This window comes from Chiloscyllium plagiosum, chromosome 2, assembly GCF_004010195.1.
Source record: "Chiloscyllium plagiosum isolate BGI_BamShark_2017 chromosome 2, ASM401019v2, whole genome shotgun sequence".
Classification (NCBI taxonomy): Eukaryota; Metazoa; Chordata; class Chondrichthyes; order Orectolobiformes; family Hemiscylliidae; genus Chiloscyllium; species Chiloscyllium plagiosum.
Genome location: NC_057711.1, coordinates 131,303,983 through 131,319,498, shown reverse-complemented (window position 1 = coordinate 131,319,498; position 15,516 = coordinate 131,303,983). Strand labels below are relative to the sequence as shown.

At 43.0% G+C, this 15,516-nt stretch overlaps 1 protein-coding gene across 1 annotated transcript in view; it reads right to left on the bottom strand.

Moving 5' to 3' along the window:
• Positions 1-5,757: 5,757 nt before the first annotated feature.
• dmrt3a (doublesex and mab-3 related transcription factor 3a) overlaps positions 5,758-15,516 on the bottom strand; it is a 22,593-nt gene continuing 12,834 nt past the window's right edge. The window contains exon 2 of the mRNA XM_043718397.1: positions 5,758-7,006. Coding sequence (XP_043574332.1) covers positions 6,033-7,006 — 974 coding nt within the window. The 3' untranslated portion in view covers positions 5,758-6,032. The remainder of the gene's footprint in view (positions 7,007-15,516) is intronic.

Below are 15,516 nucleotides of genomic sequence, written 5' to 3'. Positions count from 1 at the left end.
GATAATACGTGGCTTGGAGAGGGTGGACGCTAGGAAATTGTTTCTGTTAGGCGAGGAGACTAGGACCCGTGGACACAGCCTTAGAATTAGAGGGGTTAAATTCAGAACGGAAATGCGGAGACATTTCTTCAGCCAGAGAGTGGTGGGCCTGTGGAATTCATTGCCGCGGATTGCCACAGAGGCTGGGACGCTAAATGTCTTCAAGGCAGAAATTGATAAATTCTTGATGTCACAAGGAATTAAGGGCTACGGGGAGAATGCGGGTAAGTGGAGTTGAAATGCCCATCAGCCATGACTGAATGGCGGAGTGAACTCAATGGGCTGAATGGCCTTACTTCCGCTCCTATGTCTTATGGTCTTATGATCAGGCCTCTCAGTATCCTGTAAGCATCAGATTTAGAATCCCTACAATGTGGAAACAGGCCATTCAGCCCAACAACTCCACACCACCTCTTCAAAGAGCATCCCACCCCCTCCGTCCCTATAACCCTGCATTTCCCATGGCTAATCCACCTAACCCTATGCATCCCTGGGACAATTTAGCATGACCAATCCACCTAACCTGAACATCTTTGGACTGTGGGAGGAAACTGGAGCACCCAGAGGAAACCCATGCAGACACAAGGAGAATGTGCAAACTCCATACAGACAGTTGCTTGAGGCTGGAATTGAACCTGGGTCCCTGGCGCTGTGAGACAGTAATGCTAAACACTGAGCCACCATGCCACTCATACTTTCTCTCCCATCTTTCTACAGTCCATTGAAAACAGACCATTAGACCATCAGTAATCACACATAACCTTTCCCTAAATCCCTGCTGTGTATTTATTCTTTCAGTTTCTAAAGTGGCTTGGATAATTCTCTACTTCAAACCTGCTCTGTAAGTGTAAGCTGTTGATGAATAAACTCATGTGCCAAGATTTGACATTTCGATATTTGTTCTTTTGGCACATCAAAGATCATTTGCAGCAAGCTTCTTATGCACCTGAGTTAGATGTGTCACTTGACATGATATTGAAGGACAGTTTTAAACTAAAGAATAGTTTATTTTCACTGTAGTACTTTGGTCAAATCCTCCCACTTCCTTCATTCTTTTATGGTTGAGAATGGAACAGTGAAGGTTAGATGGACTTCAGATTGGTTTCACAAGTCGGCTCAACATTGAGGACCGCAGGGCCTGTACTGCACTGTAATGTATGTTCTATGTTCCTTCAAACCATCATCTCCCAGACCATCCAAAACCTCATCACCTCAGGGGGTCTCCCATCCACAGCCTCCAACCTCATAGTCCTGGAACCCCGCACCACCCTATTCTCCCTCCTATCCAAAATTCACAAACATGTCTGCCCCAGTTGATCCTTCATCTCCACCTGATGCTGCACCACCAAACCTATCTCCTCATATCCTGATATTGTCCTCACCCCTTGGACCAAGAACTCCCCAGATACATTCGGAACACTACCCAGGCCCTCCACCTCCTCCATGACTTCAATTTCCCTGGCCCCTATCGCCTCATCTTCACCATGTACATCCAATCCCTATACATGGCCATTCACCATGATGAAGGTCTGCAAGCCCTCTGTTTCATCCTCTCCCACTGACCTAACCAATACCCCTCCACTGATATAGTCATTCAATTGGTGGAACTGGTCCTCACCCTCAATAACTTCTCCTTCCAATCCACCCACCTTCTCCAGACCAAAGGCATAGCCATGGGCACCCACATGGGCCCAGCTATGCCTGTCTCTTTGTCGGGTATGTGGAAAATTCCATCTTCCACAGCTATGCTGGCACCATACCCCACCTTTTCCTCCATTGCATCGACGACTGTATCAGCATTACCTCGTGCTCCCTCGAGGAGGTTGAACACTTCATCAACTTCACGAACACCTTCCACCCTGACCTCAAGTTCACCTGGACCATCTTGGACACCTCCCTCCCCTTCCTGGACCTCTCCATCTCCAGTTCCGGTGACCAACTTAACACGATCATCTAATTCAAACCCACTGACTCCCACAGCGATCTCTTCCCACACCCCCCACCCCTGTAAAAACATTATCACTTACTCCCAATTCCTCCACCTCCAACGTATCTGCTCCCAGAGGAACAATTCCACTCCAGGATATCCCAGATGGCCTCCTATTTCTAGGACCACAATTTCCCCACCACGTACTCAACAATGCTCTCCAGTGTATCTTCTCTACTTCCCACCCCTCCAACTGCGACAATGACAGAACCCCCCTGATCCTCACCTTCCACACCACTAATCTCCAAATACAGCACATTATCCTTCACTATTTCCACTACCTACAAGCAGACTCCATCACCAGAAATATATTTCCCTACCCACACCCTCAACATTCCACACAGACCATTTCCTCTGCGAATCCCTCATTAGGTCCACAACCTCCACCAAACCACCCATCCTTGCAACCGCAAGAGGTGTAAAGCCTGCGCCCACACCTCCCCCCTCATCTCCATCCAAAGCTTCAAAGGAGCCTTCCATATCCAACAGAGATTTTCCTGCACATCCAAACACCTCATCTACTGTGTCCGTTGTTCTTGATGTGGTCTTCTCTACATTGGGGAGACAGATTCCAACTCGCAGAATATTTCTGGGAGCATCTCTGGGACGCACGCACCAAACAACCCCAACGCCCTGTGGCCAAACGCTTCAGTTCCCCCTTCCACTCCGCCAAGAACTTGCAAGTCCTGGGCCTCCTTCACCGCCAACCCCAAGCCTCCCGATGCCTGGAAGAAGAATGCCTCACCATCCGCCTTGAGACCCTACAACAACATAGCATCAATGTCTACTTTACCAATTCCCTAAAGTCCCCTCCCCCACCTCATCTCAGACCCAACCCTCCAACACAGCATCGCTCTCTTACACTGTCCATCTTCCTTCCCGCCTTTCCCTTCTGACCTATCACCAACACCCCCCATGCCCATCTACCTATCGCCTTCACAGCTACATGACACCCAGCTCCACCCCCTCCTATTTATCTCTGAGACCCCTTCCCTCCAACCCCCCCAACCCCCAAATTCCTGATGAAGGGCTATGCCCGAAACGTCAACTCCCCTGCTCCTCAGGGTCTTTGATAATATTTCCCAAGGCTGTGGAAAGTGCTGTATAGATGAAGTCAATGGAATGGAGACTGGTTTGTGTGATGGACTGGACTGTGTTTGCGACTCTCTGTAACTTCTTGCACTCTTGGGAACAGCAGCTGCCATACCACTCTGTGATGCACCCAGATAGATGAGGGGGTGAGTGGTCACTGTAAGGGTGTAAAACATGAGGGGCTGTTTCAGTTGCTACAGTGCGGTCCAAACATGGCAGCGTTTGGAGATTGTAGGAGGGAACCCAGTTGTGATCTGCAATCTCTCAGTGGCCGAGCTCCAGTGACAAAGAGGGTTGAAGTCTGCTTCATGGCTCAGGGAGCATCCTCCTTCTGCTCATTGTCCGCAGGCCATGCTGGAAAAGCACCTTTCCATTCTCTGCTGCATGTCCTCATATCTATTTACCTGCCAAGACCGAGGAAGTCTGGCCAACTCTCTTATAGCTGGGAGACACAGAAAATACCTGAGACACATAGGTTGGGTTAAAATATTCAAGTAAGCAATCTCCCTTTCCGGGAATGTAGTAGTTTGGTTGCCCCAGGGACAGCTTTGGTTAAATCCAGAAATGGGAGGATTCTAGATGCATTGACCCAAGTTTGAATTTTTAACATTTTGTACCTTCCACTCAATCAGGCTCTCACACTGAGGATCAAAATGATCTCCATTAGCTCTGTTTCACTCTTTACTGATGTTGCCTGAGTGTTCATGTGTATGTTCATTTCAGGTGCTTGATGTTAGCTTATTTCTTTGCCCTTTTACATTAGAGTGATAATGTCTAGTTTACTTTATTTGTAATTGTGCCTCATTCCCTGATATACCAAATTATACAGTGCACCTGGTAATTTATATTTTTGCACAATTGATATATATTGTATGTTCTATTGCACGTACTTTGTACCATATAATATTTAATTTAAAAAAGATGTATATTAGAAACAAACTATTCTAATAGACAATTAAATCAGTGTATACAGTCATTTAATTCTGCAACTGTGTTCTTTTCATTTGTCTGAGTCATTTTTGTGGAGACACTTTTTTCAATGTTTTTAGATCGCTAAACATTAATGTATATTTGTTATGTTGCAATCATCGAGTCAATTTAGATTTAAACGCTGAAATAAATGTTACATTTCCCCTCACCACTCACCAGGCACATTTCTTCAGGAGCTCTAGTGAACTAGTGAAACAGGGTGGTAGGTACCTGGAATGCGTTGCCAGCAGGAGGCAATAGAGGCAGGCAAGGTAGATTCATTTGGACAGATGCATGCGTAGGTGGGGAGCAGAGGGATATAGAGGCTGAGGAATTGGGCAATAGGTTTAGACAGTGAATTTGGATAGGCTCAGGTTTGGAGGGCTGAAGGGCCTGTTCCTGTGCTGTAAATTTTCTTTATTCTTTGAAATATGTCAAATGGCCAGGCCTCTATCAACCCACCCACCCCAAAGTCAGCCCCAAATGTGCCAGAAGTTGAGGGGCGCTAGAACCAAGAACCTGTCTGCCTCATTTATATTGATAACAAATCTTGATGTCCTAAATAATACATTGCATATGCCATGATACACTTGGTATGGGTCGGCATATGGGAGTAGACAGGCATTTTCTTGTGGCCGTGCTGGAATATGGTGGAGACCAAGGGAGCACCTCAATGCTGGGCACACTGTATATATCTGGGCAACCTCCCCTGGAGCTCACTCCCACTTCTTTCTGCACCATCTGCCTTCCAAAACGGAAACGTCACGGAAACAGATCCATTGGTCCAACTCTTCCATGCCAACCAGATATCCGATATAAATCCAGTCCCATTTGGCCCATATCCCTCCAAACCTTTTCTATTCACATCTCCATCCAGATGCCTTTTAAATGTTGTAATTGTACCAGCCTCCACCACTTCCTCTGGCAGCTCATTCCACACACGCACCACCCTCTGCGTGAAAAAATCCCTTAGATCCCTTTTAAATCTTTCCCCTCTCACCTTAAACCTATGCTCTCCACTCCCCACCCTGGGAAAAGACTTTGACTATTCACCCTATCCATGCCTCTCATAATTTTATAAACCTCTTAAAGTCACCCCTCAGCCCCCAAAGTTCCAGGAAAATAGCTCTGGCCTAATCAGCCTCTCCCTATAGCTCAAACAAATTTCTTCAGTTTTCTAATTTATACCTAAGGTTTTGTACCTGGGTACCTTTGTTCATAGCTTTACAAGGACTGCAATACTGTACTTTGAACTTTGTTTCTTCATTTTTCTAAATGAAGGCTGTGTGAAAGCTTAACGCGAGTCTTTAGGGGTTGGTTAGCTCAGTTGGCTGACCAGCTGGTCTGCAATGCAGTATAACACCAACAGTGTGGGTTCAATTCATGCACTGACTGAAGCGACCATGAAGGTCTTACTTTCTCAACCTCTCTCTTCACCTGAGGCATGGTAACCCTCAAGCTAAACCGCCACCAGTCTAATGACAGAGCTGCCTGATGGTCCACTCGGAGTGTGGTGACTTTATCCTTTTTTTATTCAAAAGTTATTAAGTTGGCTAATGTGTGCACTTGACTGGTGCTGAATATAATAAACGAAACAATTTGTGTGAATGACATTATGGTCAACTGAATAAGTTATATCATTTTCATTTATTTGCACTTATAACATTGGGCGTGCTACAGACAGCTGTTCAAGTGCCTCGTTTCTTCTCATCATGATCATAGCATATTACATGCATTAAAAAGTATAGCTACCAGTTATACATATTCTTAAACTAACACATCTAATCATGACAATATAAACTGGATAACTATGTATTATAATCCTTTGGCTATGCCCAGTTAGGGATGGTAAGTAGTGGATGATGTATCTACTCAGAGTCCTTATTACTACATTCAAGTATTTCCCTTTTAATATTCTATTTGGTGAGTAACAACTACATATCATTTAAGAGGAAGAGTTCAATGTTCTAGAATCTGCAGAATCAGATCTTTCATCATAGTCCTCCTCTGTATATATAGGCTGTTTGTTCACCATTGAACAGCTATCGTCAGCAATTGAAAGCCTGGGATCATTTGTAGGATGAGAGGAAAGGACTGGTGAACTGCGAAAGATACCAGCTGAGGTGTTTGGAAAAGGGGTGAGATACTGCGATCTGAGCTGGTACTGCTGCTGGAGTGTCATGGTGTTCCACAGAGCAACATCATTTGATATAAATGGACTTCCCTGGTTTCTACTCAAGCTGTTCCTCAGGACAAGTGGATAACGAGGAGGTTGAGGAAATGGGTGTTGTATTGGCATGGTGAGCGGACTTGACATGACATTGCCAGGATCACTTGAGAATCTCAATGAATCTGGGACCCTGAAGGCTGACCCAACAGACCACTTAGAGGAGGCAACAGGGTAGGAACCAAAAGCATGTTCAAAAAATGCTTGTCCATTAGAAGATACAGAAAGGACATCCGGGGTTTCTGATGGTCTATCCGAGGCTAATGCTGAGCGACTTGAGAGAAGAATTTCAATGGCACCAACAAGGTCACCCCCACAGCCTTTCAAAATTAGCTCAAGGACTGTTGCTTTGTGATTTGGAAATATTTTTTTCAGGACTTCGATGGGAGGTCTGTTACCTTTTAAAGAGAAAGGAATTGACAGAGTTCCAGATAGCCCCTCCATCACAAGTTGGTTTTGCTCCAGACTAAATTTGGAGCTTTCTGGTAAGGTCTCCAAGCTGTTGACATTCTTCTCAACTGGAAATCGCTCTTCATCAATTACTGCCATGTCAGAGCCTTCGCTTGGGTAGCTGTTCTTGCCTTTGACCAGATCTGGAGAATTTGTTTGCCTTGACTCTTTGTCGCTGTAGGTTTCCACAGTCTCCTCTCCAGCTTGGCTGTCTAAACGTTCCTCACTTATATCTAAGGGGGAAAACAGGAAATGAACCTGATGTTAAATACCTTAAGGACCTTATCAGCATTCTAAATCAACCTAGCAATCTGCCTACTATTAAAACATAAAATTGTCAAGAAACATTAAGCTTAAAATAGTCATAATATGTTGAGCTGGTTAAGATTATCATGGAACGTTGGTGTCACTGGCTGGACCAGCATTTACTGCCTGTTCCTATTTGCCTTCACAAAGTGGTGGTGAGCTACCTTCTTGAACCATTGCAGTCCATGTGCTGTAGCTAGACCCACAATTTTGTCCAGAATTTTGACCCAGTGACAGTGAAGAAATGGTAATATCTTTCCAAGTCAGGATGGTGAGTGGCTTGGAGGGGAGCTTAAAGGTGGTGGTGCTCCTATGTATTTGACACCCTTGACCTTCCACAATAAAGTGGGCATGGGTTTGAAAGATGGTATCTCAGGCACTTTGATGAATTTGGCAGTTTGTCCTGTAGGTGATACAAGCTGCTGACCTTGAGTGTCAGTGGTGGACAGTGAATGTTTGTGAACGTAGAATAATAAATATGTAATTATTTTTATTCCTCTGACCGGATCAGTAAGACATTGGTTTTGCAAAAAAAAAGAGATGCTAGGTCATAAGCTAGTGGATCTCATCCTATAAGAAGAAATATATTTTCAAACCAACCTGTTCAGGCATGTTATGATAATGCAAGGTTTGTGAAGGTTTGTAGCTCAGGTTGAGATTTAGAGTGTAGGTTTGCTTGCTGAGCTGTAGGTTTGATATCCAGACGTTTCGATACCTGGCTAGCTAACACCAGCTAGCCACAAAAAGACACGACCCTCTCTCCCTCGAACCCTACACCCGGATAAAAAAGCCACCTTTTCGACTGGGACAACACATCTATCCTGGGACAGGCTAAGCAAAGGCATGCCAGAGAATTCCTAGAGGCCTGACACTCCAACCACAACGCCATAAACAAACACATAGACCTAGATGCCATCTATCAACCTCTCAGAAAACGAACAGGAAATGCCATCACCACAAACCCCAGGAACCCCATCCAGGAGAAAGATATAAATAGAAAGCAGGAGACAACAGCTTCGCTTCACTTGGAGGTCGCCACTGATGATGTTACCTAGCCAGGTAACGAAACATCTGGATATCAAACCTACAGCTCAGCAAGCAAACCTACACCCTAAATGTTATGATAAACCAACAGGGTAGGTACAACAGGAACCCCAACTTCCTGGCCCACAGGGAGGCATACTATCACTGTCCCACACAAGCCCATCAATTTATACAAACTCATCTATTTAGTAATTATTTCTTGATGACAATTATACAATTAGTGGCTAAACTTTTGTGATTTTTAAGGATTGTTCAGAGATGATTATCTCACATGGTATGCATTGATTTCTCCTGTGCCATAAACAGAAATGAGGCACTTAATGTATGTCAGGAAAGAGAAAGATTAAAAAGGGGAATACAATTCTTGCCCATTCTCCTCCATGAGATTGTTCTCTGCCCTACACATTCTCAGTGTTTAACCACGATGAGCTTTTATTTTGTAATTGTTGCAAAAAATTAACATTGTGAATTAAATTGTGTATTTGTATGTATTATACAACAGAAAATTTTAAAAATTATGCACAGAAATTTGCTAACTGCTAAAGTAAAATTATATAAGACCATGAACATTTTATGCTACTCCAACACTGAGTTCAGCAAAGAAGTAAATATTGTAATTCACAGTTTTGCTGCAGTATCCAGTTCCAAAACTGGATTCGTTCTCAGCACTTATTCACATCCCCCATGGCTCTGTGTTATTGCTCTTATCAAAACATGACCTGACATTAAGAACAAGCAAAACAAATGCATAACTTCCAAAGTGCAACATGAACACATATGAACACCAACTAACATACCCATCTCACACCATCTGTCATGTCACCTGCAGGAAAGGTGAAAAAATAAGGTCAATCTCCCTAACTGAACAAAATGAGTCTAGTGCATCACATAAATGATTGAAACAATATGAGTTAAAGAACTTGTAAATGGACTGTTGTTTTAAAATATGATATAAAACAATCGGGTCACATTTCCATCCATCTACCAACACACTCAGTTGAGTTGACATGGCATGTAGTTCGTCAAAGTTGGAAGCAAATCTTCCTTTCTTCAACTCTTGTGTATTTTCTAATTCCACAAATGTATTTATTTTTCACTAAGGGTATTCCAAGTTATACAGTGTGCTATGCATTAAAATAATCCAGGCCTTCAAGTTGCTCAGTCATTTCAGCGAAAACGCACCATAAATTCAGAAAGGGTTCCTCCGGCATCCTCAAACCCAATTGAAACCTGCTGATTCTAGACCAGTCTTAGGGTTTAACCACCAGGATAGTCTCATGAGGTGAAGCCTCCACGGGATGAACTCTCTTTCAAAGCTGTCAATGTAAAAGAGTCTGGGATTGGGTGAGTTAGTGGGAGGGATTGTGTGATGCTGAGGAAGATACAGCTATAATGAGAGTTCCTGTATCCTGGTCCTCAGTTTGGATAGATAGAGTCATAGAGTCATAGAGATGTCAGGTTCACTGGTCTATAGTTCTCTGGCTTTTCCTTACCGCCTTTCTTAGATAGGGGCACCACGTTAGCCAACCTCCAGTCTTCCGGCACCTCACTTGTGACTATCGACGACACAAATATCTCAGCAAGGGGCCCAGCAATCACTTCCCAAGCTTCCCAGAGAGTTCTAGGGTACACCTGATCATCATCTTCGCAGCAATAAATTTTCATCAGCTGTATTTGGTCAAAAGCAAAGTTTTAGGGACTAATTTCCTGTTGAGTCTGGTCTGATTTGTTTTTATTTAATCCTTACTCCATTTCCTGGTCTGGTCTTCCTTTGGCTACATTTCTTGGATCTTCAGTGGGAGGTCTCTTTGGGAAATGATCGCCACATATGCACATTAAATAAACAAAGCTTCTCTCCTTATCCTTAACCACTTCAATTTTAGTACAGGAAGTATTAGAAGTCCAAAGTATCTATTTTTTTTTCTCCCTGATATCTGCTGAGGCCAGATCTTTATATTTTATCTGGGCCCTGGTAGATACAGAGTTCATTTATAAACCCTACAAAAAGTAATGCTTAACTTCAGAATGACAGAGCAAAAATCTGAACGACTTGTAATTTTCCAGTACAAGTGGAATACTGAAATTAATTCTGATGACTTAATTACAGGATAGCTATTATTGCCTTTGAAAGGATACAGATACAATGAAAGATGGTCTTTGGAACTTAAGATATAAGGAACGGTTAAGGCATTTGTGCTTACTTCATTTGAAAACATGAAAACTGTTGGTGATCCAATTGAGATTTTGCAATTATGAAGTAAATTGATAAAATCCATCAGCAGAGCTTCCTCATTTCTTCTCAAATGTCTCAGCATTGATTCACTTTCTGACATCGGTCATCCCGTGCTTTCTGAAAAGCTGCCAAATGATGGCAGTTTATTCTGTGGTTGATAACTTAAAGGAACAAATAGCTTGCAAAAGAAATGATTCTGTCAGCATGGACAACATTCATATTGGTGTGCTGGAGCTGAAAGCCTTCTACTAAATCATTCAAAAGCTGCTGGTTAGTAGAATCAGGGCCAGGGGACCAACAGTCAGATAATTTCATTTCACTTTTTTTGAAGATTCTCCTTTGGCCAAATGGAGCATTCCTAAGACCATAGGACCATTAGAAATAGAAACTGGAGTTCAGCCCATCAAGCCTGCTCCACCATTCAATAGGATCATGGCTGATCAAATTGTCCTCTCGTACTTTCCCTGGAACTCTTGATTCCCAGACTGATAAGAATCTATCTTTCTCAGCCTTAAATATACACAAAAACTCAGCCCCAAACCTCTCTGTAGTAAAGACTCAGAATCTTCTAAGAGATGGGAAGGCAATGGCCTTGTGGTATCATCACTGAATTATTAATCCAGAGACTCAGATAATGTTCTGGGGACCAGGGTTCACAGCAGATGGTGGAATTTGAATCCAATTAAAAAAGTCTGGACTGTGAATCTGTTGTTGATTGTTGGAAAAACCTATCTGGCTCATTAATGTCCTTCAGGGAAGGAACCTGCCATCCTTCCATTGTCTGGCCAACATGTGACTCTAGATTGGAGTCCTTCTCGCACAGCGCTTTAAGGAACATCTCTGGGACACCCGCAGCAATCAACCCCACCGCCCCGTGGCCCAACATTTCAACTCCCCCTCCCACTCTGCCGAGGACATAGAGGTCCTGGGCCTCTTCCACCGCTACTCCCTCACCACCTGAGGCCTGGAGGAAGAACGCCTCATGTTTCGCCTTGGAACACTTCAACCCGGAAGAACGCCTCATGTTTCGCCTTGGAACACTTCAACCCCAGGGACTTCACCAGTTTCCTCATTTCCCCTCCCCCCACCTTACCCCAGTTCCAACATTTCACTTCAGCACCATCTTCATGACCTGTCCTACCTGTCAATCTCCCTTCCCACCTATCCGTTCTGCCCTCCTCTCTGACCTATCACCTTCATCCCCACCCCCACCCACCTATTGTACTCTTTGCTGCCTTCTCCCCAGCCCCACCTCCCCTCCCATTTAATTCTCACCCTGGAGGCTCCCTGCCTTCACTCCTGATGAAGGGCTTTTGCCCGAAATGTAGATTTTCCTGCTCCTCAGATGCTGCCTGACTGGCTGTGCTTTTCCAGCACCACTCTAATCTAGACTCTGATTTCCTGCAACTGCAGTCCTCACTTTTGCCTGCATGTAACTCTAGATGCACTGCAATCTAGTTGACTCTCAACTGCCCTCTGAAATGGCCTAGCAAACCACTCAGTTGTATCAATTGCTATGAAGTTTCAAGAAAGAAATGAAACCAGACAGATCACCTATCACCAATAAGGACAACAGTAGAATCAGCCTTGTTAATTCTGAGGGCTAGTGCCAAAATTGGGACAGTTGTCTCATAGACTAGGCAAGCAATAGCCTGACATAATCATACTTACAGTATCATACCATACAGACAATGTCCCAGACATCACCATCACTATCTCTGGATAGTGTTCTGTCCCAATGGCAGGGCAGACCCAGCAGAGGGGGCAGCAAGTTATTAATACATATTGTAATCTTTGTGGTCCCAGCCCTGATCCCTGTGAAATCCCACTAGTCATGAGTTGCCAAACCTGAAAATGAACTCCTTATTCCCATTCGCGATCTCCTGCCCATAAGCCAATTCTCTGTCCACATCATAATAGTACTTCCAACACCGTAGGCTCTTACCCTTTGACTTAACCTTTTGTGAGGTATCAGGTTGAACACCCTTTTGAAAGTCCAAATACAAGATAGGCCCTGGTTTCCTTCTATCCAAGTTGGTTGAGACTTCCTCAAAAAGCGCTAATAAATAAATCAGATACAATTTCCAATTCAATTGTGATTCAATTGTGATTTTTCAAATGAGCTGCTATTGCTTCTTTAATAATTGATTCCATAACTTTTCCCAACAATAGCTGTTAGGCTACTCAGCCTATAGTTACCCACTTTTTGCCTCCCTCCCTTTTTGAATAAGATGTCATATTGCCAGTATTCCAATTCTCCAGTACTTCTTTTAAAATCCAAGGACCTTTGGAAAATTACAACCAATACATCCACTATCTCCGAGCATACTTCTTTCGGGACCCTAGAATGCAATCCATCAGGGCTGAGGGATTTATCTACCTTTAGCCCCAATGGTTTGTCTGATATTACTTTAGTGATGGTGATAGTACTTAATTCCTACCCCATATACTTTAGCATTAATGAGATGTTCAAAGCATCTTCACTGTAAAGACTGATGCAAAATATTTGTTTAACTCCTCTGCCATTTCCTTGTTTCCTCATAACTATTGCGCAGATTAATTTGCTGTGTTCACTTTCACCACTTTCTTCCTTTTTATATTAAAAAAAAGCTCATTGTCAACTTTACGTCCCTCACTAGTTTGCCATCATTTTTTGTTTTCTTCTTCTTCGTTATCCTCCTGACCCTACTTTGTTCAACTCTGAATTTACCCCAGTCTTCAAGGCTATCCTTGACTTTTGCTTCCTTATACGCTTTTTCTTTCAATTTAATACTTCCCTTAACTTCCTTAGTTAAACATAGTTGGTTTATTCACCTTGTAGAATCTTTCCTTCTTACTGCAGTTTATTTTTGCTGAGTCATGAATTACCTTCTTTTAATATCTGTCACTGATTACTTATTGTCTTTCCTGCAAACTTATTTGCCAGTCCACTTGAGCTAACTCCATTCTCTTTTCATTGTATTTCCCATTATGTAAGTTAAATACAATTGTTTCTGACCCAAGTTGCTCAATCTCAGACTGAATATTAAATTCTCTGATGTTATGATCACGACTTCCTAAGGGATCTTTAACTCTGAGGTCATTTATTAAACCAGCCTCACTACTCATTACCAGATCCAAGGAAGCCTGTTCCCAGGTTGGCTCCATGGCATATTGCTTTAGGAAACTATCCCTAACGCACTCCATGATTTCATTGTCAAAGCCAACCCTTCCAACTTGAGTAACTTAATCCATCTGAAGATTAATGTCCTCCATAATTATTGTTCTATTCTTTTACACACCAACATTATGGGCGGCATGGTGGCTGAGTGGCTAGCACTGCTGCTTCACAGCGCCAGGAACCTGGGTTTGCTATAAGACTCGGGCGACTGGCTGTGTGGAGTTTGTACATTCTCCCCATATCCGCATGAGTGCGCTCTGGTTTCCTCCCACAATCCAAAGATGTACAGGTGAGGTGAATTGGCCATGCTAAATTGCCAATAGTGTTCAGGGGTGTGTGGGTTAGGGGTAAATGTAGAGTGGTTAGGGGAATGGGTTTGGGCAGGATACCCTTCAGAGGGTCGGTGTGGACTTGTTGGGCTGAAGGGCCTGTTTCCACACTGTAGGGATTCTATTATATGTCGATTTATAGCTTTTCCTACAAAGTGACTACTGTTTGGGGGCCTGTACACTCCTTCTTTCCCTTCCACCCAAATGGACCTTACATCATCTGAGCCTAGACCGTCTCTCACAAACATCTTCAGCTCATCTCTTATTAACAGTGCTACCCCACCATCTTTTCCCTCCCTTGTCCCTTTCTGAAAGGTCAAATATCCCTCAACATTAGGTTCTCAGTTTGGATCTCTTGATCTTTTGATTCTTGATTGTTCTGATTCACAAGGAAGCATGAGTGCCCTCTATCAGACTTCCTCACTTTCTCCAACTGTGATCATAAGGAGATTTCAAACTCTTCACTTACCATTTCATCTTGTAGTTTCTTAACTTCCCAGTTCCCAAGTCTCAGTCTCCACCTAATCCCCACTAGCATCAGGAAGCAAATCAGCTTCTAATGCTGGGAATAATATTTGCCCCAACTCTATGCTGGTGATGTTATGGGTGTTTCCCTCCTACTCCAGTTACGTTCTGAAAAAAATTGCTGAGTTTTTGCTTATTTTAATGGTTCAATCCTAGCTCAGGTTAAAATTAGTGTTAAATGTACACTTCAAGTTTAATATTGGGCAAAGTGAAAACTGCTTCAAATCATATGTGTCCACCATAACTGTCCTTTCAAATAACTTTCTAAACCAATGAACAGGTTTCTGGAGACAAAGGAGAGTTCACATTTCAGGTCCAATGACTCTTCTTCAGAATTAGCCCTTCTCAGAATGAATATTGGCTTGTTTATTGTTTAAAGCAAATCTTCATAACTAGATAGTGTTCAGTTTTTGTCCTGACTCAAATCTAAGGGGATAGTTTGCCTGCCTGCTACAGTATTGATATCTATGGACTGGCAATCAGATGGGTTCTATGGATGAATAATCGATTTTGGTGGACATTGAAGACTAAAAGCAGCCCGTGAAGCTAATGATTTAACATGTTAGATGTGCCTTATGACTGCCTCTCAATGCCAGTATTATCAAATGAGTGGTGAAGCAAAATATTAATACTTATATACCTTTCAGTTTATACCAAAGTGCTTTATAGCCAATGAAAATATTCTACAGTCTTGCCACTGGAAATTACTATCATTGCACATTGCATCATGTAGCTCATATTGGTAAAATTTGTAAATCATGATTGTCACAAATATTTGCCTGTACTAAACAACCGATAGATAGTTTCAAATGTTTGTTTTTTTAATTGTTTTTAATTTAATGATTATCTTCTTTATTTTGCATTAATTTAAATTGATTCTGAGTTGTGATTTCTAATAACTTGAAGTAAGTTTCTGAGCTTCGTCTATCTATTCCACTTAAGAACAAGTTGAATCTTTTGGAAACAGTAGAGACAGATGGCACTGCCAGTCCGCGAGGCAGCCAGGTCTGTCAATCAAAAGTTGGCATGGAGGCAGAGCGGAAGAATCGGACATCGCACAGAGCCGTGGTAATAGGGGACTCCATAGTGAGAGGAACTGACCGGGGTTTTTGTGGCAGCAGGCGGGACTTAAGGATGGTGTGTTGCCTTCCTGGT